The sequence below is a fragment of the Dermacentor albipictus genome, chromosome 4 (assembly GCF_038994185.2).
Source record: "Dermacentor albipictus isolate Rhodes 1998 colony chromosome 4, USDA_Dalb.pri_finalv2, whole genome shotgun sequence".
In the NCBI taxonomy this organism is placed as follows: Eukaryota; Metazoa; Arthropoda; class Arachnida; order Ixodida; family Ixodidae; genus Dermacentor; species Dermacentor albipictus.
Window position 1 is genome coordinate 148,056,882 of NC_091824.1, and position 22,108 is coordinate 148,078,989.

The following is a 22,108-nucleotide window of genomic DNA, read 5'->3' on the forward strand; positions in this document are numbered from 1 at the left end:
TTCTCGACTACAGAAAAAACTTCGGTATTGATGCTGTGGCTCTTGTGTTCGCTTAAGAGTTGGTTTGTCATGTGTCATGAAAGGCTTATGCTTTACGCTTTCTTGTGTACAGAAACAATCGATTGCGCATTCTGTATCTATTTTCATTCGTTTTCTGGTGCTTCCTGTGCCCCATTGCATATCTTCCGTTTTGATGTTCTTTCTTTATGCTTTTTCTATCAGTGCCTTGCTTTTAACCAACTTGTTGCATTGTGAATCGTGAAGCATTCGTGACCGGACGCACCTTTTTGTTGTCTGTATGTGAATTATTTCACATAGTAAATAAATGATCATGCTTCTATGATGTTTTTCACCGACGCGTTTTATTTCTTTTTCTGATTGAACTATAAAACTGTATTTTTCTTTTCATTTTTCGGCCATGGTAACAATGTCAGGACTAGTGATTAGAATATTTTAACCTCTTGCAAATAGGTGCGCTTTGAGAACCAAGATAACTAATCTCGTGTTTTGTGCGTCGAAACCACGAGCAACGGAAATAAGTGCTGGGCTTACTGACGCTGGGCTGGCTAAGGGAATTGCCTAATTACAATGCAGTTTCAACTGTACAGGTCCTGAGACTTCACGTTCACCTTAATGCTATACTAAAATCCGCACCGAATACATTTAGTTGTGAGGTTTCTCTTAAATTTATCCTGCCTGAATCTTGTTCAGAAATGGCATCGCCTTGCCGAGAAATCTGAAGCGCACGGAGCAGCCCAGTTTCCTTTTCTTTGTCATTAAACGAAGTCATTGTTATGGAAGCAGCCCTTGTAATAATTATTTCAATGTTTTGACCTCATCATAAGTTTCTGCTCACGGTTTAACAGAAAGTGAACAGCTGTGCTCGGTGAACAACCTAGCGCTATGCGCAAGCGAGGGTTCACGCTTAGATACGGGTGAGTGGGGGTGCAACAGCCCAGATGTTTGCCTCTGTTTACAAGTGACACCACTGGCGTTTTGTTGCGAAAGCGCGGTGTTTAATTTCATGCGAATGTTAAAACGCGGAACCTATCGAAGCGTTCAAACGAACGGCGCTGAGAAAGAAATCTGTACCATGGAGGCCTCATTTCGATGGGGGCAAAATGCAAAAACACCCGTTTATTTAGATTTATGTGCACGTTAAAGACCCCAGGTGGTCAAAATTAATGTGGAGTCCCCCACCATGTCTCATAATTATATCATGGCTTTGGCACGTAAAATACCATAATTTGTTCCCCTGAGATACGGTGGCAAGCTGTATGTTTTGAGCAGCTATATATATATATATATATATATATATATATATATATATATATATATATATATATATATATATATATATATATATATATATATATATATATATATATTTTCTGATGAAGGCCGGACCCCGGCCGAAACGTCAATAAACCGCTTCATACGCGCGTCTACTTCACTGTGAATATTTACCCGGACCCAGAACTGCTTTTTTTCTGGTATATATATATATATATATATATATATATATATATATATATATATATATATATATATATATATATATATATATATATATTGTTTTTTCCCGGGTGCTCATTTCACGCCACAAGACGTGCTCAGGCAGTTATTGATACATGTGGAATGTTAAAATTAGTTACGGGAAAGTAAAGCAGCAGTTGCGGAAGTTAGGATACCGAGGCTGCTCCACACAGAAGTACGGCGGTATAGCGGCGTTCGCATGCCCTCTCATGCAGAGACGCATCTAGTGGTGGACGCTGGCTTTATGTGAAACTGAGGCGGCAGTTTTGTGGCCAGAAAAGACCTGGTAGGACTCTGCTGATAATTACATTTAATTTTTAATTGTGAGGGTTTTACGTGCCAAACCCACTTTATGATTATGAGGCACGCCGTAGTGGAGGACTCTGGAAATTTTGACCACCTGGAGTTCTTTAACGTGTACCTAAATCAAAGTACACGGGTGTTTTCGCATTTCGCCCCCACCGAAATGAGGTCATCGTGGCCAGGATTCGATCCCGCGACCTCGTGCTAATTACATTGGGCTGCATAGAGATGAGCAAGTTGCAGAATGCTTACGCATACTTAGACAACTACCAAAGGAGTTTCTGCGTGATTTTTTTTTTATCTTCACTAACGTTACGTTCTTGCTTACTCTCTATTATCGGAAAGGGACAGTCATTGCAGAAATAGTTTATATGTGGAAGCTCCTTTGCGGATGTTATTACTAAGGCGCCCATGGCCACATATTAGTGAACAGACTGGTGCTGGTCAAATATATGGAGCTAGACATCAGCGATCTCCGTCAAACAGTCCCAAGGAAACAGCCTGTGAAACCAACGTGCTGATTGGACTCCTGGGTCTGCGATGTACAATTTTCAGTCGTCATGGCCACCCATGATAGCTGGTTTGTCCAAGGCTGGAGACGACCCAAACCCGCTCCAAAACAAACAATTTTCTTTATAATTTCTGTCGTTTGCTTCTGATATACGTCCACGAAACTAAGTGCATCTCTACGCAGAGTGACATGCGGCTACTCGCTTAGCATACTGACCATTATAGTTTTTCAAAGCGCCGTTTATAAATTTTTTAAGCCACACAAAACTACCTTCCACTGAACACCTAATTCCGGAATTACTAAGATTGGTATTATGGCAGACTGCGTAATTTTGTCGTCGTCAGCGGCGCCATCGTCGTCGTGGTCGTGAATGTTCGTGGCGCATACAGAAAGTGGAGGATTGGCCAATAGCCACGTGATTAAGAAAAACTTACAAGAAGGGAATTAAGAAATCGGAAATCGCCAATTACGGATAAGAAAACAGTTTCCAGGAAAAGGCAGAAAGGAAAAATATCAACGCAAAACGCAGAATTAAAATAAATTAAGAACCAGTTTGTCAAGGAAATCTATTGGATTCCGTAAGATAATTTCGGACTGCCAAGCAAGAATTTCTCTTGCTAAGCCCAAAAATAAAGGCTCCTTCCCGGCCAAACACGAACGCAACACATTCTAAACATGATGATGATGATCATGATGATGATGATGATGGTGGTGATGATGATGCTGATGATGATGACGTGCTTTCAAAACCTGGTATGTACCCATAAGGCGGGACGGGTGAGCCAAATATTGGTTTGTTATACACTGGGTAGTAAGAAAGCTGAACTTGAATATACTGCTTGGAACTTCGCATTAATACCACCATAAACAGGTAGAAATTATGTTGTCTTTTGCATCACGGTGCTCTTCTGAATATTTGTGATAAGCGTACCTTAACACCACACTTATTTCAGCGGATCGAAACGCACCCTCAGAGAAAGGATTAAGGACGAGGACGAAGAAGTGCTTTTTCCGTGGTTTTCTCCGTAACGCCACAAGTGAGGAGCAATCAAGCAAGCAATTCGAGACCAGTGTAACAGTTTCCTTAAACTGCCCAACTGCGCGATTGCCGAATGATGAAGGAATGAGACTCCAGAGGACCCCACCTATTACGTTTTCCAAGAAGAGACGGCGGAGGTTGCGATCTCGCTTTCAATCGTCCAGAGAAGCCGAAGACGAGCCGTGGCAGAAGTGGAGTACCGAGTCCGCTGACAGCATCACTGACGCCGAGCTGACAGCCAACGAAATCGCGGTTATGAGCTACGAAATTGGGAAGATTTTGTCGGAAGCAGGATTGCCCACGAGGGTCGCTCAGCCCAACGATGTTGACGTCCAGTCGGCATCGTCCCTGCTGCTCGCGACAGAACTGGCACCGAACAAGGAGCAGAAACTTAAGCAGGCAAAAGTGCGCGCACTGCAGACTTCGCAAAAATCTCCCAACTACGACGCGTTGCGCACGCCACAGCCTCCGCTCCATCGAAGCCAGCAACGAACTGCGCTAGCGCTCTATGGGAATCCATCGGAGCGCTTACAGCCCGTCCAAGCAACAGTGCTCAGGGACGACCTAGACCCAACCCTTGCTTACAAGCACTTCAGTAGCACCGAGGCGTCCATGCAGCAAGAACCGGGGCCCTCGGGCGTCTCAGCAAACTTCGCAGTGAGGGGTGGAACATCTTCTACCGGAGGACAATTCGCCCCGACGAGCGAATTACGGGAATCGCCCACTTACAGAAATAACGTGCCACCTCTTCCCGTCGCTACTGCCGTTCCTGTTGCGACTGTTGCTGGAAATCGTGGATGTCCCTGGTGCCCGAGTGAATTCATGCCAACGGCTCCCGCTTTTCAGAATACTGGACTAGTATGCGACGAATGCAGATTTACTTGCACGGGCTGCGGAAGGCGTTCCCCCGAGGTAACGTTCACAACTTACTGCGTGAATTGCAGAAGACCTATTCGCCCTCTCAGAGAAACATGCCGCATCTGCCAAGAGGAGTACGTTCACCGATTTCACGACCAAGAAGACCCCTACTGCAACTGCCAGCGGGCAGACGTGCCGAAACCGCGGCTGAGCAGTGAGATCTCGAAAAAGAACAATGGAAAGGTGTTCGTTTACGCTACACGCGAGCGCACTGATTCTTCACGCCGTCTTCCACGAAAACAAAACACGGGAGGCAGCCGCCCAAGCGCAAGACAAGTCTGGACAGCAAGCAACACCACAATACCTGATGGCTGGGAGAGCGACTGTTCCGACGTAACAGGCTTGGATGAAAGACGCCCAAGAAGCACGACTCCCTCGGTTCGCGTCGCAGATACAGATGAATGTGTGCCCCTGTATGTTACAGCTGACGCTCAAGCTACCTTTAATTGGCCGCCGTCACTTTCACAAAGCTCAGTCAACGGTGGGGAACAGCATGGGTGTCCTGTTTGCGGATGCCCAGAATATCAGAATGCACGTGTCACTAGCGCTTCTTATGTCTGCCCTCCTAAACCAAATAACTGCTGCTGCTGCTTCGAAGTTCCATACAACACAGCTATTATGCCTCCTCGTCAAGTTCCACTGACTAACATCTGCAGAGACCACCCTCCCATTTTATATCAGCAGCCGTCCTTAATCCCATTTTGTGCTTCCACCATTCACCGTGAAGAGACTTGGACAGAAGGCAACACTGTACGAAGAATAGTTGTAGAACAGACTGAGCAGCCTGGGTGGCTGCAACCGAACATGAGGCAACTTTCATCCGCTACGGCACCGCTAGCCTCTGCACAGAGTTATACATCGATGACGATGCAGCCATCTACTCTACTAGCAACGTCCACGCCTTCTGCAGGATCGTGGGGAAGGACACTGGATTTCAGTCCTCTCGTAATGTCACGTGAATACTCTTATGCAACCTGTGTTCCTCAGAGCAGCGCCCGAGACATAATGTGGTCCACGACAGCGCTCGGGGGTGCGTTCAGCTCTACCAGCACTGGTCTTCATGAGAAGTCAAAAGTTGCCTCTCAGACAGCATCAAGAAAACCAAGCATCAAGGAACATGAAAGAAGACGCTCCAGTTCGTCTGCACCATGCATGAGAAAGTCCAGCTTTAGAGAACCTGAAAAATCATGGAATTTTCCTACAGCCAATGACCTAAAAAAATTCACTGTGGAAGAACCCGGACAGGGTTCTCCGTTTGTCTTCTCTGTAGGTCGAAGAGAATCTAGCATAAAAGCTAGTGCAAGACTGCGTTCATCTATATCGGTCGCAGAATCACAAAATGTTGACCACCAAGAGGCCAATCGGCGTCCTTCCCTTTCTTCAAGCTCGAAGAAGCCAAGGCTCAATGGCGCAGAGAGACGTCTATCGCTGGAATCTGCCGCTACCAGCCGGAGAACCTCAAGACAATGTGCTTCTAATGATATGTCTAACGTAAGCAATAACACGACGTTAGCTTCAGGAGCACGAATGGAACGCTGCTGCGCGTCAGTGTGTGTATGCACTGAAGCGCCTGTACTCGCCGACGTCGCAGTTCAAGCCACGGAGAAGCCTGTCACTAGAACTTCGAAGGAAAGCGACACACGTGCCATAACTTTTTCCTTAAGTAAAGCGTCCTCGATGCTTGCCTCCAAAGCTTTTCCTAAAAAGAAAATGGAATCAAAAATCAGCAAGGACACATTATCGATGCATAGCTACCAGAGCATCCCCATGAATGACAACACTTCACGTTCAATTAGGAGCGAGCCGGTATTAAATCGAAAGGGAAGTGAACAGTCTGTTTGTAATTATGACACGGCATCAGAGAACAGAGAAGAGAAAATCGCTAATATTAGGGACGATGGTGAGCGATCATTTTCCGATCGCAAAAGTGAGCAAAAGGCAACATCAAAAGGAGACGAGTATGATACCCACAGGAGCCCTAACGAAAGCAGCGCTAACGAAAACGGCGCTGTCGTAGTGGATGAGCCCGAAGGTGTCGGAGGATCTGAGCATTCAGACAGAAAAGATTCTGCCCAAGAGCAACAGGATGAATCAGGACAAGATGAAGCGGCTAATCTCCCTCCCCCTACTGGGCCTCTAATGCATTCAGGTAAAGACATTGAATACGACCATAAGATAGCTGAGCAATCCTTAGAAGAGCTTATGACCAGCGCGAGGTCATTATATCCAGAAAGCCGCGTTGTAATAGCTCTGGCTATGTTATGTCTTCTTTGGGTGATAGCTATTATAGTGCTGACGACTGCGGGCCACTCTCCCGTACTGCCATTCCCTAGTGATACGACGTACGACTACATTCCAATGACGACTGAATCAAGAGCTAGCACACGTTATCAACCCCCGACACAGAAAACGACACAGCATGCTATCATCTCACGTCCAAGCACAACAGGAAGTAGGGTGTACACATGTTCAACACCCTACTGTGAAAGCGAAGGTGCATTTATCAAGTCTCTTCTCAGTAGTCAAAACCATCCTTGTGACAATTTTTACGACTACGTTTGTGACATTTGGAAAGCCAACGCACGCCCCAACGTAGGAATGGGATTTGGCGCGGCGGTTTCCAGGGATACATTTATCGAGGAAAAAATGGAGGGCGACGTTGCAGAGTACTTTAAGGGCGACAGCCCAGACGTGCTGCTAGCGCTGCAGCTTTTCAATGCCTGCGTACGGAGCTCTAACCTGCAAGGAATGGAAGTCAAAATGGCATTGAAAGACATATTTAAAGAATTTCTTACTGTAGCTTGGCCAATCACTCAGACGAACACCGCTTTCAGCATATCACATGTCTGGTCACTAGCGGGAACACTGTACCGGCAGTTTGGCATCGATGCATTTCTCGGCATTTCCATAGGAAGACACCAAAGCAAGCAGCCCCTGGTTGTCCTAGAACCACCTAAAATGTTATTTTTAAAGAATTACGAAATCTACAACATGATTGTTGCTATGTTCCAGGACGCGATACGAGAAGCCCTTGGGCTTTCTTCATCACAGAACAATGCTCAAGTCGCCAACGATGTGTATAGTGTTTTCCGTGACCTTTCTCAAAGACAACCAACAGAAGATGAATTCAACTTCAAAATAACAAGACTGCGCGACATTCCTATGGGATTTCATACGTTCATGTCGGCAGTTTTCGAACACAGGTTGAGCTCACAGGCGACAATAGTTGTACGCAGTCCTGAGTTTATGCTCAGCCAGCTTGATAATCATGTAAAATCCAACGACGTACCAAGCCTAATAAACTACTTGGGATTCCGATTAATTATTCGAATAGCCCCTTTTCTTCCCACAAGCGGCTTCGAAAACCTGAAGATGTTATTCAGCGTTGAAGCTACGGGACGTGTGCGCGCTTTGCCGCTCCACCAAGACATAATGTGCCTTCGGGCTGTGGAGGCGGCACTTCCTATCTGCGTCGTCAAGGCTCAAGCTAAAGTGCACTTGGCCACGGGAAACGACCTGAACGATCGCGTCTGGCTTTCTCAGGTAGAGAATAGCTTTTTCCGAAACTCGGCGCGACTTTCCTGGGTTGACGACCTCACGTACATGATAATCCGCTTCAAGCTGGCCAACACCAAGCTGGCTCGCTTCTTTCCGGGCTGGTCTTTGGGGGCCAACGAGTGCAACGGTAGCATCAGCGACTACGGGAGCGATGTAGTGCACGTCTACCGTGACCTATTGAAGCGCGCCATGGGGACCAAGCTGAGGCAGATTGACGCCCGCTTAGCACCTCGAGAGCCGGGATCACCTTTCGACACACGCAGTCGATACAGCTGGGCCCAGCAGACAGTCTACGTGCCCCTGGGGATAATCAACAGTTCGGTGCCCAGCAACGCTACGCTTTTTGCCTTCCACCTCTCCAGGATGGCCGTACGTTTCTTTCACAGCTTGACACCGCTATTATGGCAAGAACAGACGTCACTGGGCGCGTCGTACAATCTGCAGTACACGAGTCGCTCACAGGCTCTCTTCCACGAGCTACTGAAGTGCTTGTCCAGCGACTTTGCCACCGTCTTGCGCGAGACACGAACCGAATTTGACTTGGACCCCGACGACGCTCGCTACGCGTTGCTCGCGCAGACGGTCGCCGTGGCTGTCGCATTCGTCACTTTCCGCGAACTTTTGCATGTTGAGCGCATTTGGAAGCTGAGCTTTCGGCTAAGCACGTTGCCAGACTTGTCCTCCGACCAGCTGTTCTTCGTATGGTACGCGCTCGACAACTGTGAGAACAGTGATCCCGCGTACCAAATCCGTCAGTACAAGACGTGGAAGCGGTTGCCCCCTGATCTTGCCGTCAACTTCCCGCTCCGTCACCTGCCTCGTTCCTTTGGAGAAGCATTCGGCTGCCAACCCGGTAGCTTCATGAGACCATTGGGGCACTCGGGGACCTGCAATCTTTTCAATAGCACGCTAAATGATCATATGATACCTTGAAATGTATAAAGTATTAATTATGAGACTGTGCAAAGTTTTGATATTTGTACATCAGTTTCCTTTTTTTATGATGACGAGCGCTTTCTGCTAATTGATAATGAGCTATTTGAATGGCATCAGCTAAGCCCTCGAAGAAATACGTATAACAGTTTCGCAAATGCATGCTCAAGTCAACGGCAGTACAAGTCATACTCACCTGTTATTATTGCATAGTATCTATTAAGTTGGAAAATGAAGCCGTAACATTGGTCACTTCTTTCTTTTGTATTTGCCTATGTGTAAGTCCGCTTTAACGGTAATTCATTATGATTTGTCGCGAAACATAATATTTAACTCCTTAAGTAGCAACGAGTGGCACATCTTTCTTTTTCATGGTTCTTTTACAGGTGACAATTACTTGTACTGGTCCCACCGTCCTGGCTATTAAACTGTTCGAGGATTACCACACCTCAGGAATCGTTAGATCTTTCTCCGCTGCTGTAGACATTGCGTTACGCGCCTGTGGTGCAAAACATCGTGAGCCATTCCACTCTGTGAACGCGGATTACCAGCGAAGCTGTGTAGCACACGACGCAGCTTGCTTTTTTTTTTGACCCATGATATTAAATTTATTTTTGCAAGTTGGCAGAGTGCTAGAAGCCTCCTGCACCTCCGCCACGGGTCAACCCGGAATTGCACTATATCCTGGATCGGCCCACGGTTTCAGCACCCGCAGAAGAAAAATGTACGCGAGAAATTTGTCCATCTCGTCAGACAATGAATAGCTCATACTCCCTTTAGCAATGGCCCATACCCCTGTAAGCACGCAAAAAATATATATACATCTTCCTGAGACTACTGATCTTGAAAATGGTGCCTACGAATAACTAATCTACTGAAAAGGGATATCGAACTGAGGAGACGTATAAGCTATTGCATAGAATGAAGCGATTTTGCATCAGATTTTGGAGCTAAGTTTTTACTCACGCAGATTTGCTGACGGACACGAAACATGTGCGGGACCCTAGCCATAAACAGCATCGCTGTAAAACAGAGTTCGTCTGATGCAAATGAGGATCTGATTCCAAGTCTTCTTACTACCTAGATTCTTATTTTTCATCAATTTTGAAAGTAGCTAGATTCACAAGACAATTATGGGTACACAAAGATGTACTGTTTATTTTTCATATTTTTATATATATTGAAAACGCACTTTAATTATTACACATAAGCGGTGTCTAGAAACATATTTTGCTCAAATATGTGCTCTCATCGTGGTAAGCCTTGTAAGCAAATATTGTGCATTTCCATCGGTCCAGCGTGAAAAGCTCCACCATGCGAGTTAACATTTCCTTCAAGCAGGTTCTAAAGGCGCGTTTCCGTGTCTTCCTTCGATTGTGAGGCCGGTAAGAGGATGGCATTAACCGGTTTGGTTAAAAGAGAACGCGAAATAGGCCTACGCTTACTGTTGACATTAAGTTGTTCAGAAGGAAAACTAGTGCGACGAATGCTGCGCGATTGTTTACGACTGCCTGTATAGATGGCACAAATTTCCCTTATTTCTTTTGTCAGGCATGCTCCTTCGTTTTCAGAGCTGAGACTCAAATATGGTTCTCGATAACGCCCATGTAAGAAGAAAAGAAAGAAGTGGCTCAACGCGGATGAAACTCGTTGAGAGCCCATTCCCTCTTCTGGCAATGGGAACCAGAACATGGCCATGCTTTCACTGTTAGCCATCCACCGAGGTCTAGGGCAGACAGATGACAGTCGCAACCGGCTTATTCGGCCTCAATTCACAACGTTTCTCTCTCTCTCTCTCTCTCTCTCTCTCTCTCTCTCTCTCTCTCTCTCTCTCTCTTACTTTGCTTACTTCCTAGACAGAGGCATATGTGGAGAGCGAGGCAACCATGTCTAAGCACGTACTCTATTGCCCCGGTATCTTGCTTTTATTTGAGCCACGTTTTCTTTCGTATCATTCCTGATGCCTCTTCCGTCAGATACATTCAGGAAGCAAGAACCCACGTTCTTATACGGTGAACGTGCTATACATTTCTTTCTTCTAGACTTTTGTACGGTCACGAAATTTCTATCCTTTAAGATTAATCATTTGACTGCGTTCTAACTTTTTGTTTTGTCCTTCTTGGAATCGACGTGCGTGCTCACATTCGAGAGATGTGCGCGTACCCACTCTCTTTTCATTCGGCAAGTCGCTGGCCTTAGCTTACCCAGTAAGATAAATTAGACGTTATTCGTTTCCTTTGTGTTTCAAATTAATAACGAGCCACCACTATTTCAAGAATGAACGTTGGGTGAAGATATGCCGAAACCCAGAGAGGTTATTGTATCGATTATAATTTTATTTTAGTTGTAGAACAATGGAGAGGTAGGCTTAGTTCTAGCCCGCTATCACAAAATCCCATATTCGTTACTCAGACAAGAACAGGCTATGACGCAGCGATGCTGAGCTCGAGCTCACGGGTCCCAGCAGGAGCAGCTGAATTTTGATGTGGACAAAATGCGAAAGCGCTCGTGTACATAGCAGGTTCATATGCACGTTAATGAAACCTAAATGATGAAAATTAATCCTGAGTCCTCCACCATACTGCGTGCTCTTAATCATATCGTGGTTTTGGAATGTAAAACCATACAATTAAACTCAAATCAAGTCAAGGCAAGGAATAACAAAATGAAAAGCAAAGAAAAGATATCAGCAAGCACTGTACTCACACAAACACATAAAAAAGTACACCAACAGTGTCTCTCTCTCTCTCTCTCTCTCTCTCTCTCTATATATATATATATATATATATATATATATATATATATATATATATATATATATATATATATATATATATATATATATATATATATATATATATAAACCGAAAGCACAGTCCAGCACCGGGAACGGTAAACCATCACACAGGAGTGAAGTAGTCCACACAACTCGATTCATCCATACATGCAGAAAGCATCCATATTTGCAGAATAACGTTATCGCAGAAGGGGCAACACGGCCTCGTAATCAATAAGTTAAAATTGAAGCGAATGGCGCTAAATGCACGCCTCTGCTTTTCATGTCTGTCAAAGACATTCAACCGTTCACGCTGACAAATCTCCTGTTGGCCATATTGAGGGAATTCCATCATAATATGCTCCCCTGAAGAGCCGGGCTTATCAAAGAAAATATACAAGTGGGGACATTCTTCTTTTGACACGACACAAGAAGTGAGGCATGTAGGCCGTGTATAAGCGTAGACAATGGAGAAGCGTGTCGTACGTGCGGTCAAACTTTCGGTTCGGCGAGAACCACAGAAATAAATCGACTCTGCGCACACGAGTAGACAGCCTGTTCGTCGAAAGGTATGTCCTTGCACATTTTCTGCCACGAGCGTTCGAAGAACATTTTTGGCACCTGCAGCGGGAAATTTTATTTCAGGTTTTTAACGAGCCAGAACCACGTTATGATCATGAGGCCCGCCGTAGTGGGGGACTCCGGATTAATTTCGACCACCTGGGGTTCTTTTACGTGCACCCAGTTCAGGGTACACGGGCGTCTTTGCCTTTCACCCCACATAAAAATGCGGCCGCCGCGGCCGGGATTTGAACGCGCGACCTCGTTGTCAGCAGCGTGGCACTAGAGCCACCGAGCAACCACGGAGGCTCATGCGGAAAGCTGTAACAGGTGTGAGGGTGCTTATTGATGCGTGTGCTTCAGTAGGTAATCTGTCTGTCACCTCATTTCCAACGATACTAACGACGCTCTCTAGCCAGTGAAAATCAACAAAATAACCAGCGAGAGAAGTGGTACTGAATGTTTTCATAATCTCATAGATCGTCGAGTCATCTACATGAGAATAAAATTCCTTCATCGCTTCTAGGGCTCCTCGATTCTAGCAGTAAAATCACCAAATAATTTTACGCCGAAAATGTTGTCGTCGTCGTCGTTGTTGTTGTTGTTGTTGTTGTTGTTGTCGTTGTTGTTGTTGTTGTTGCCAAAAATACCACATAGAATTTTAAAAAAAAACACTGCGCATCCTATAACGCAAGTCACAATCTTCAGTGTCACAATCTTCAATCTCTGATCTAAGAGAAAAGCGTAGATAACAATTGCGTCCAGTGAGACCGCAAAATATGACGTTTCAGATGGAATACAAACGCTGAAAAAGACACGCGTTGATGATAAGTGTGCCAAAGACTGTAGGAATGAACATGTAGGCGAATTCACAAAGCGCTACGACTGTAACACATCTCTGTCATTGGTCGGTCACCTAAGGTAAATGATGACTATGTCAATGGACGTAAGGGAACAATGCGGGTCGTCATTCCTCAGAGCTACACTAACTCCCCAGGCGGGGGAGATGAATATGCAATATGGGTCACAATAAGAGGGAATTTCGAATATGGCAGTGGAATTGCGGGGGGTACAATAACAAACGTTCCATCATCCAGCAATACGGTCACTTCAGTCTAAACCGGATATTATCGCACTTCAAGAGACAGGATATGGATATGTCACACTCACTGGATACAGAGCCATAGAGTGTCAAACGTTCGGTAGGGGCCTGTACGTGCTTGTAAATAAGCAGCTTACACACATCCCACATGAATTAGGCGTCATAGACAAAAACCTAGAGTACCTCATGGTTGAGGTTGTAGTACCAACTTCACACAAAAATCAAAGGAACAATAGCTTATTCGTACTCAACATTTACAGTAATCCGAAACACCAGAAACAACACTTCAAGAGATTATTCGAAAAGGCTACTAATTTAGCTGGAAGTAGACCTCTGATTATATTAGGAGACTTCAATGCAGCCCACGAGCTATGGGGCTACGTTACGACGAATGCCAAGGGCAGGAATCTGTGGAATCACGCGGATGAGCTAGACCTGGTCTTGATCACAGATAAGACACATCCTACAAGGCTTGGCAATTCTGTCTGCAGAGACACCACACCTGACCTTACGTTCATTAAGAACACAGAGCACGTTTCATGGACTAATACATACATGAATTTTGGCAGCGATCATTACGTAATAGAAGTCAAACTGGAAGTTGAGAAAGGCCGAACTCGAGAATTCAAGGTCGTAGATTGGGACCTTTTTCGTAAATTAAGAGCCCAAAGCGGAAAAGAAACCACCAAACTCAATCTCAGAGACTGGTGTGAGGGCATTAGAAGGGACATCAAAACAGCATCCAAAAGAATTGTTACAGATACTAATGTAGAGGCAATGGACTCGAAACTTGCCCACTTAATAGAAGCCAAGGAAGCCATAACCCGAAGGTGGCGGGCACAAAGGCTAAATCGTAGGCTCAGAAAAAGAATCGCAGAACTTAACAAACAAATCGAACAATACTGTAACACCCTCTGCCAGCAAAAGTGGGACGAGTTTTGTGAGTCAATCGATGGGCAAATCAGGAACGGCAAGGCGTGGAAATTGATCAAGCATCTGCTGGATGAAAAAGGCACTAAAGCCAACCAAAGAGACAGCCTTGCCCGAGCCATACACGTAGCCCTTAGGGATCAGCCCATCGAAACAGTTACCAAACAACTAATTGACAAATACCTACCAGTTAGAAATGAGCAGGACCAGCCACTTCCATCAGAATACAGGGGAGCCGCTCAACCGGAACTCGACCAACCCTTCACCATATCCGAAATCCGGAGGGTGATAAGTGAGCTAAATCGAAATTCAGCCCCCGGTCCTGATGGAGTAACAAACAGATCACTTAGAAATCTCGATGAGCCGTCCATTGAATCGCTGACAGACTTCATTAATGAAGCATGGATCTCAGGTGAAGTCCCAGAAGAATGGAAAACTTCACAGGTTATACTAATACCCAAACCGGGTAAACCTCCAAGCTTGGACAACTTAAGGCCAATATCACTTACATCATGCGTGGCAAAGGTCGCTGAACACGCAATCCTGAACAGGCTAAAAGACCACTTAGAAGACAATAATATATACACTCACAACATGCTGGGTTTTAGGTCTGCACTTTCCACGCAGGATGCCATGAAGCCAATTAAACACCACATACTCGACGGATATTCTAGAAATACTAAGGCCATATTGGGATTAGACTTGGAAAAAGCGTTCGATAGAATCAAGCATGAGTACATCCTCAGAACGATAGAAGACATTGGACTCGGGTTGAGGATGTTTAAATACATCAAATCCTTTCTCGAAGCACGCACGGCGAAGATAAAGGTCGGAGACACAAACTCGGAAGTGCTTCAGCTCGGAGATCGAGGAACCCCCCAAGGATCGGTGATCTCTCCCGTCCTTTTCAACCTGTGCATGATTGGTCTGTCCAGAAAGCTGGGCAAGATTAACGGCATTGACCATACCATATATGCTGATGATCTCACTGTATGGTGTGCTGGTGGCAGTGAAGGGCAGATACAAGACGCACTGACTGAAGCGATCAAGACGGTGGAAGAATACCTGAGGCCCACTAGACTCAGGTGCTCCCCCCACAAATCGGAGTTACTACTTTATAGACGTGAAAAGGGGGGCAGGCCTAAGGGCTGGAAACCTCTATCGGAAAGCAATATACACCTACATACAGAAAATGGTGCCAATATACCCAGAGTCAACGTGATCAGGGTACTAGGCTTTTTCATTGATGCAAACGGTGGAAACCATACCGAAGTGAAGAAAATCACCCTTAAAACGGATAACGCGTGCAGGATGATCAGGCGCCTGGCAGGAAGACACAAGGGCATGAAAGAAGATAACCTCATCAGGTTAATCAACTCTTTCGTACTCTGTCATATATCATACGCCGCTGCCATGTACAATTGGACGCAGTTTCAACTCAAAAAGCTTGACGCAGTGATCAAGAAGGTTGTTAAAAGCGCATTGGGGCTCCCAATTCAAACCAGCACTGCAAAACTGCTCAAATTAGGAATACACAACACGACCATGGAGATCGCGGAGGCTCAAGAAACATCACAAATAGCGAGACTATCTACAACCAGCACGGGAAGATCAATCCTGGACAAGATCATGATCAACCCCATTACGGATTCAGCACAGTACGTTAAAGTTAATCAAGAATTCGCAGGCAACATAATTGTCGCACCTCTACCCAGGAATATGCACCCAAAACATAATATCAACAGGAGAGTCGCACGAGCCAGGGCGTTAATCGAGAAAATGGATAAAGGGGGCAGAGGAGCCTGCTTTGTCGATTCGGCTGCCTACAAAGATCTAACTAAGTTCGCGGCGGTGGTAGTGGATCATCAGGGCAATTGCACAAACTGCGCCACGGTCTACACTAACAAACCTGAAGACGCTGAACAAGTTGCCATTGCATTGGCACTAACAGACGATAGATTCATCGAAATATATAGCGACTCGAAAACGGCTATTAGAGCTTTCAATAGGGGAAAGATTGCCCCGCAGGCTGCGAGAATAATTAACAAAAGGCAAAAAAATGTTACACGTTACATTTATTGGTTCCCGGCGCACCTTGGTTCACTTGATGGCATTCCTGTCAATCCAAATGAATCGGCCAACAGCGTCGCCCGCGACCTTACAGACCGGGCCGCTTTTACATATGGTTTTGATTCTGCTGGATTGGAGAACTTACATAGAGATACGCTCATTACATACAATGAAATTACAAAACATTACTACATGGGAAGGAGGGAGTTTCCACCGCCTCACTATAGGCTAAACAGAGCACAAGCAGTTACACTTAGACAATTACAGACAGAGTCTTATTATTCACCTGCACAAATAAAGAAATGGTATAATATTGCAGACATGAATATTATATGCAAAGCATGCAAAAAGGAGATATGCACGCTTGAACATCTGCTCTGGGAGTGTGGGTCGCTCGGCCCTGGCATTTCCCGGAATCGGTTTTTAGGAATGGTCAGATCTCCTGATCATATCCCTCAAGTCCTGGCTGTCCAGTACGCCCGTGATAGGGCTAGGAGGCTTGACCTCCCGGTCCCAACATGGAACTAGCCAGGCAGGTGGCAACACCTTGTACAGGACCAGAATAAAGTTTTTCCTCCTCCCCTCCTCCTCCTCCTCACCTTTGTGATATATGTCGGATATTGCGACTTGGCGGCGCCTGCTCTAACGAATCACTCTAGCGTACGAACGGCTCTGCGAACACCGTTCCAGATTTTGATCACCGCCATAGTGCACATACAGTATACGCTGAAATTTGAGAATAATTGAAGACAGGAACTTGTACGACTAGTGTCACTGTGCGCAGAAGCGTCACAGCCCTGTCGGTCAGTGACAGCGAAGCAGCACAGCGGTGCGCATTGGCCAACCTCCATGACATAACCCCTCGCAACTATTCTGGATACCAGACTTCTGCGTCAGTCTCGTAACTATTATTATATCGGGAAGAAAACTATCGCAATGACATAGCAAGGATTTGGCTGGCAACAACACTATCTGGGACACAACGCCTGCTTCCATTACAATGAAAACCACAGAAGAATTTTTCGAGAAAGAAGACAAGAGCGAAATAAATAAAAGACAGAAACGAACTAAAGGCAGTCACGTCCTGCATCATACAGCGCTTGCAAGAACAAAATGACGCAAACGTCATCTAGTGCACGCTTCCATGTAGCCACGAGAAGTCGCGCCTATTCACACATGCCAGCACAATTGTTCGCGAGGGCTCATCGAGTACCCAGAAAACTTGCATTAGTAGAAAAAACTTCGATGTTTCTCGATAGAACTATGCGACCAAGAGGTGCGAACAGCACGCCTCCTTTGCCGAGCCTATTTTTTGATATTCCTGTGATTTTTCTCTTCATTGCTTGCCTTTCGCTACTAAAGTGCATGTACGGGTACTGACACAGCCTTGATGCATGACGTCCTTTCTTTGAACGACGCCTTTGGTTGCGGCCACACTCTGTGCTCGAGGAGCTCTCTTAGAATACAGCGCATGAATAGAGAAAGAGGTTCTTTCTGCCAACAGAAGTTTTCCATTACTCAGTACTGGTACAGCGTGAAGATGTGAAGCGTGGACTGCCGACGTCTCCTGCTACGCCTTGCCCGTAATTTCAGTAGTATACAACAACACTCTCTATTCATAACGTTCTATTCAATGGACATACAATAAAATAGTTTTGACTTTCTTTCATGGCTCAAGTCATCAGTATATTTACTAAGTTGTGTCGAAAAGAAATAATGAACTTTCACACAAGAGATTGAGCTTTCTCTATTCTCTTTCTTGACATTTCCTTGCTATCTACAGTCACTCCAGGTATTTTTCGTCTACCAGGTATGTGTCCCTTGTGATATCGCGAGCTACGCGACACGATTCTTGCTCTTTCCAGTCTCAGACTGGGCTCAGCATATAGCAGTTTCCCTTTAGGTAAGCGTCACAGTTCGTGCTATCCAGGGCCATGATGCGGTATGTAGACTGTGTATATTGCGGTAGATTGTTTCACTTGCATGTCAGTTGAGCGAGTGAACAAATACTAATTCAAGCACTAAGTTGGAGTGCTAGGCTCGACTGACCTACCCTAATCTAGCCCGAAACTCTTCAAAAATGATCGTACCAACAAACCAGCTTGCCATCGTTTAGTGGATTGCTCGTGGAAGAGAACTATACGCACGGCTTTGTCCGCCATGTCGTTTTCAACGTTCTAAGTTCATTGAAAGTTTCGACAACATGGTGGCCACATAGTCGTATAGCGCTGAACGTAACACTGTACGAGGGACTACGAACTGTTTTTGGTGTTGCACCGCAAAGCATGCATGAGGTCGCCGCATCAAATGCCGGCCACGGCGGCCGCATTTTGAGGGGCCGAAAGGCAAGAACGCCTGTGTACCGTGCATTCGGCGCACGTTAAAAAACATCAGGTAATGAAAATTCATACGGTGTCCCCCACTACGGCGTGCCTCATAATCAGCTTGTGGTTATGGCACTTAAAACCACGGAATTTATTTATTTATTTATTTATTTATTTATTTATTTATTTATTTATTTATTTATTTATTTATTTATTTATTTATTTATTTATTTATCTATCTATCTATCTATAAAGGCAGGTACAATAAATGCGCTTAACTTCCAGTTTTCGTGTTTTGTTCGGTGCTGTAAAACTGTAGATGATGTTGTAGATGATCCTATCTTCGTATCACACGGAGATGACATACCTTTTCTTTAGGCGTCACCTAAATGCACCAAATAAAAGGGGAGGTAGTCAGAAATCTCCCTCTCTCTCCTGCTAATTGCCACTGTCGGCGAACCCTGCTGCCCGAAGTGTGGTTCTCTATATTCCGTTTCAGTCCTCCATCGCAGCTGCAATTTACTTGCTTCCCTCGGCCAAGGATGCATCCCCACATATCACACTCATGCGTAACATAGGTGTGTTTTTACCATTGCTAGCACACGACGAAGCCTCGGAATTACCGCTCGAAAGGTAACGAGGTCACGGCCCCAGTTTGTGGATGCAAAGCAGTCATATTTAGCAAGATATCGGAACATCTCGCCTGCGCAAAACAGCTACCGTAGGACATTCATTAGGCAGTCTAACTCGTCTCGTTAACCACCGCAGATTATTTTCTTGCTTTCTTTCCTATCAAGGTATGCTGCTTAAATTTTGGCGCCTCACTTGCACAAGCAAAGCTGCAATCATTTTCTACCCTTGTTATCACTTCCTGCATGCTCAGCGCTGTTCCTTTCTTTTTTAGCGATTGTTTGTGACCTCTGAGAGATCATTAGTTCCTGCCGAAGTCTTTCATTGATATGCACGTGCACACAGCCTTCCATAACCCTCTTCAATCCCGCTGTTTTTTCTTGTAGATTGTTTCTTTCGCTGTTTCTCTGATATCGCTGATGCTCGTAGGCATTAAGTGGTTTACCGCTTGGGGGGACCACTCTTCACCAATGCAAAAAAGAAAAGAAGTATTGATAACGATAGCCAAGTATTAGACTACTACACGAAGTAAAATTTTGCTATTATCGGCCGCATAAATTGCAGTAAACTTTCGCTTACTAACTAAATTACCAAGCATAGTGTCGCTCGAGTTCCGGCAAACACAAACAGATGTGGCTCGATCAACGCGAACGCTTGCTGTCACTGCGCGTGAGTGAAGAGCGCAAACACAGGGAACGAAAGTCTTTGTGCTGTTTATCGCTTGAACGTGGCTCAAAAACTTCAAATGGCGAGACCTCCACCACTAGCCGCGCTCGAAGGCACCGCACATGCAACCACCAGCCATTGTCTCTCACCGAACTCTTGCATTCGCCGGATATTACCTCCAAGATAGGAAGCACGGTTGGCGTACGCCTCCTGCTGCGCGAACAGCCATGCGGTGACATAGCCAGGTTGAAGCAGAAAAGCGCACTCATCTCTCTCTCTCCTCCCTCCCCCCCCCCCCCCACCCGTCTCCCCGACTTGTGTGATCTTGATCACGTGACCTCCAACACTGTGCGCCCGGGACAATGTCGCGCATCAAACCACCATCTTTCTCTGCTCGCTGTTGCACGCTCACGAATTTGCCGTAAATTTGGCCTCAAGCCTAAAGATATGAACACGCAAGCTGCCCAGGAGTGATACAGTATGTAAGTGCGACCGAACGAGGACGTAGAAAGAAACAGATACACAGAGATAGCGCTGTCTCTGTGTGTCTGTTACTTCCTACTTCTTCGTTCAGTGACGCTTCCATACTCTATCATGAATTCAAACCGACTATCCCGCCAACGTGTTTTAACCAAGCTCAGGAGTGTCGGCCTACATGGTACCAAAAGCAGAAGGCCATGACGTCATTCCACTTTTTAATAATCGACTAAAGATATTTTAATATTACCTGGCGTTCCCTACCCCCTCCTGTCTCTTTTTTATTGCTTGTATTATTTTGTTTCTTATGCTTTTTTTCGCGTGCCTTCTCTCTCTCTCCGCTATTCTTTCCGTCTTTCTCTACTTACCCATTGCACACTGTAGAATAGCAAAGCAGAAATCTCCCGTCCGGTTAACCACCCTGCCACATTTCTCTTACTCTGTCTCTCTATCTATCCCTCTCTCAGATAGCCCTAGAAGCAGACTGAACTTAAAGCACAGAAAGGCATTTATATTATTATTTGTGTTATTTGGCATTTTTGTAGCCTAATATAACAAACTCATACACAGAGCTCACAGTAACAATAAATGTTTTAACAAGTTTCTGCACAATATTCGACCTTCATAATGCCATGCTAGTTTCATTTCACGCTTCTGCTTTCGTGCAAGAACGTGCTCGTAATGTGAGATGACGCGTGATTTTTGAACATAATGGCACTTTCCAGAAAGACTGGCCCGACGCTCATCACTTTACAATCTCGCAAACAGCCTACTGGGACACGCTCTAGAATTTACGTCCTCACTGAGAGCGAATCTGGAAGACTTGATTTTGCGTATATAAAACAGACCAGTCGCATAAGGTCATCACTGGATTCGACGAGCCCCGTCCTCACTTTTTTCTATCACCGCTACCACACTGCACCTTAGTTTAGGGAGCTTGCCTGAAGTAGTCACTAGGTTTAAGTAACTAACGCTCATGCATGTTGGTCCCCACTTATAGTTCATTTAACAAACAAGTGCAAGCGCAATTCCAGGAATATACCGTTCAAAATATGCTTTGTAGTAATTAGGCGCCATTAATTACGTCAGCGTTGTGCAACAGGCACAACGCTGTCCAACGGCTTTTTTTGCGGACCATGCAACCACCCCCGCCTCGATTCATGTGTCGAGTTTTACTGGTAATGAAACAGTAGCACATGTGGAAACGTAATGACGTTACAAACAAGGCACACTTTTCTCTTTTTCACTATATCGTCATGTGTCCTTTCGGGCAATAAATGTACTTAGCTTAGCTGAATGAAACAAGTTTAGCAAAGCAAGTTTCTTTTCTTATCCGGCGCTTTCGTTGCATACTAGACACAAATTCAATGTGTTTCAAACAAGCTGCGCCTCCCGTAGTCTATAGGGCCACAATTCCCTTCGGGCGCAGTGGCAGTGCTCTGTTCAAACGCCCTGGCGTAATCTCCAAACATGAAAGCTCTGTAGCCCATATAGTTTCTACAGAAGACCGGAGCACTGTCAATAGCAGTAGCAAAACAACGTACCAACTCCACTCATGTCGTGGTCGCAGCGGATTACATTCTTCCTTTACTCTTTGCAGTGAACCTTTAAGTGCGACTAAAAGCACTCAGAAACGTTAAACATGCATTTTCCCGCGGTCCTGGAAGAACTAGATTTATTCACCACGTTTGTATATAGAGGAAATGAAAGAAAGGCGGGGGAGATGTCATATTAATGGATACATGTGGGCAAATATTGGTGGGAGTCGGTTTAT

General features: G+C 45.3%; 1 protein-coding gene and 1 pseudogene across 1 annotated transcript; both read left to right on the forward strand.

The window, feature by feature from the left end:
- Positions 1-7,739: 7,739 nt before the first annotated feature.
- Positions 7,740-8,798, forward strand: LOC135902183 (neprilysin-1-like). The gene has a single exon (XM_070537993.1). The coding sequence runs from the start codon at positions 7,740-7,742 to the stop codon at positions 8,796-8,798; it is 1,059 nt and encodes a 352-aa protein (XP_070394094.1).
- Positions 8,799-9,374: 576 nt separating this feature from the next.
- LOC135902222 (U2 spliceosomal RNA) lies at positions 9,375-9,501 on the forward strand (annotated as a pseudogene).
- Positions 9,502-22,108: the final 12,607 nt, after the last annotated feature.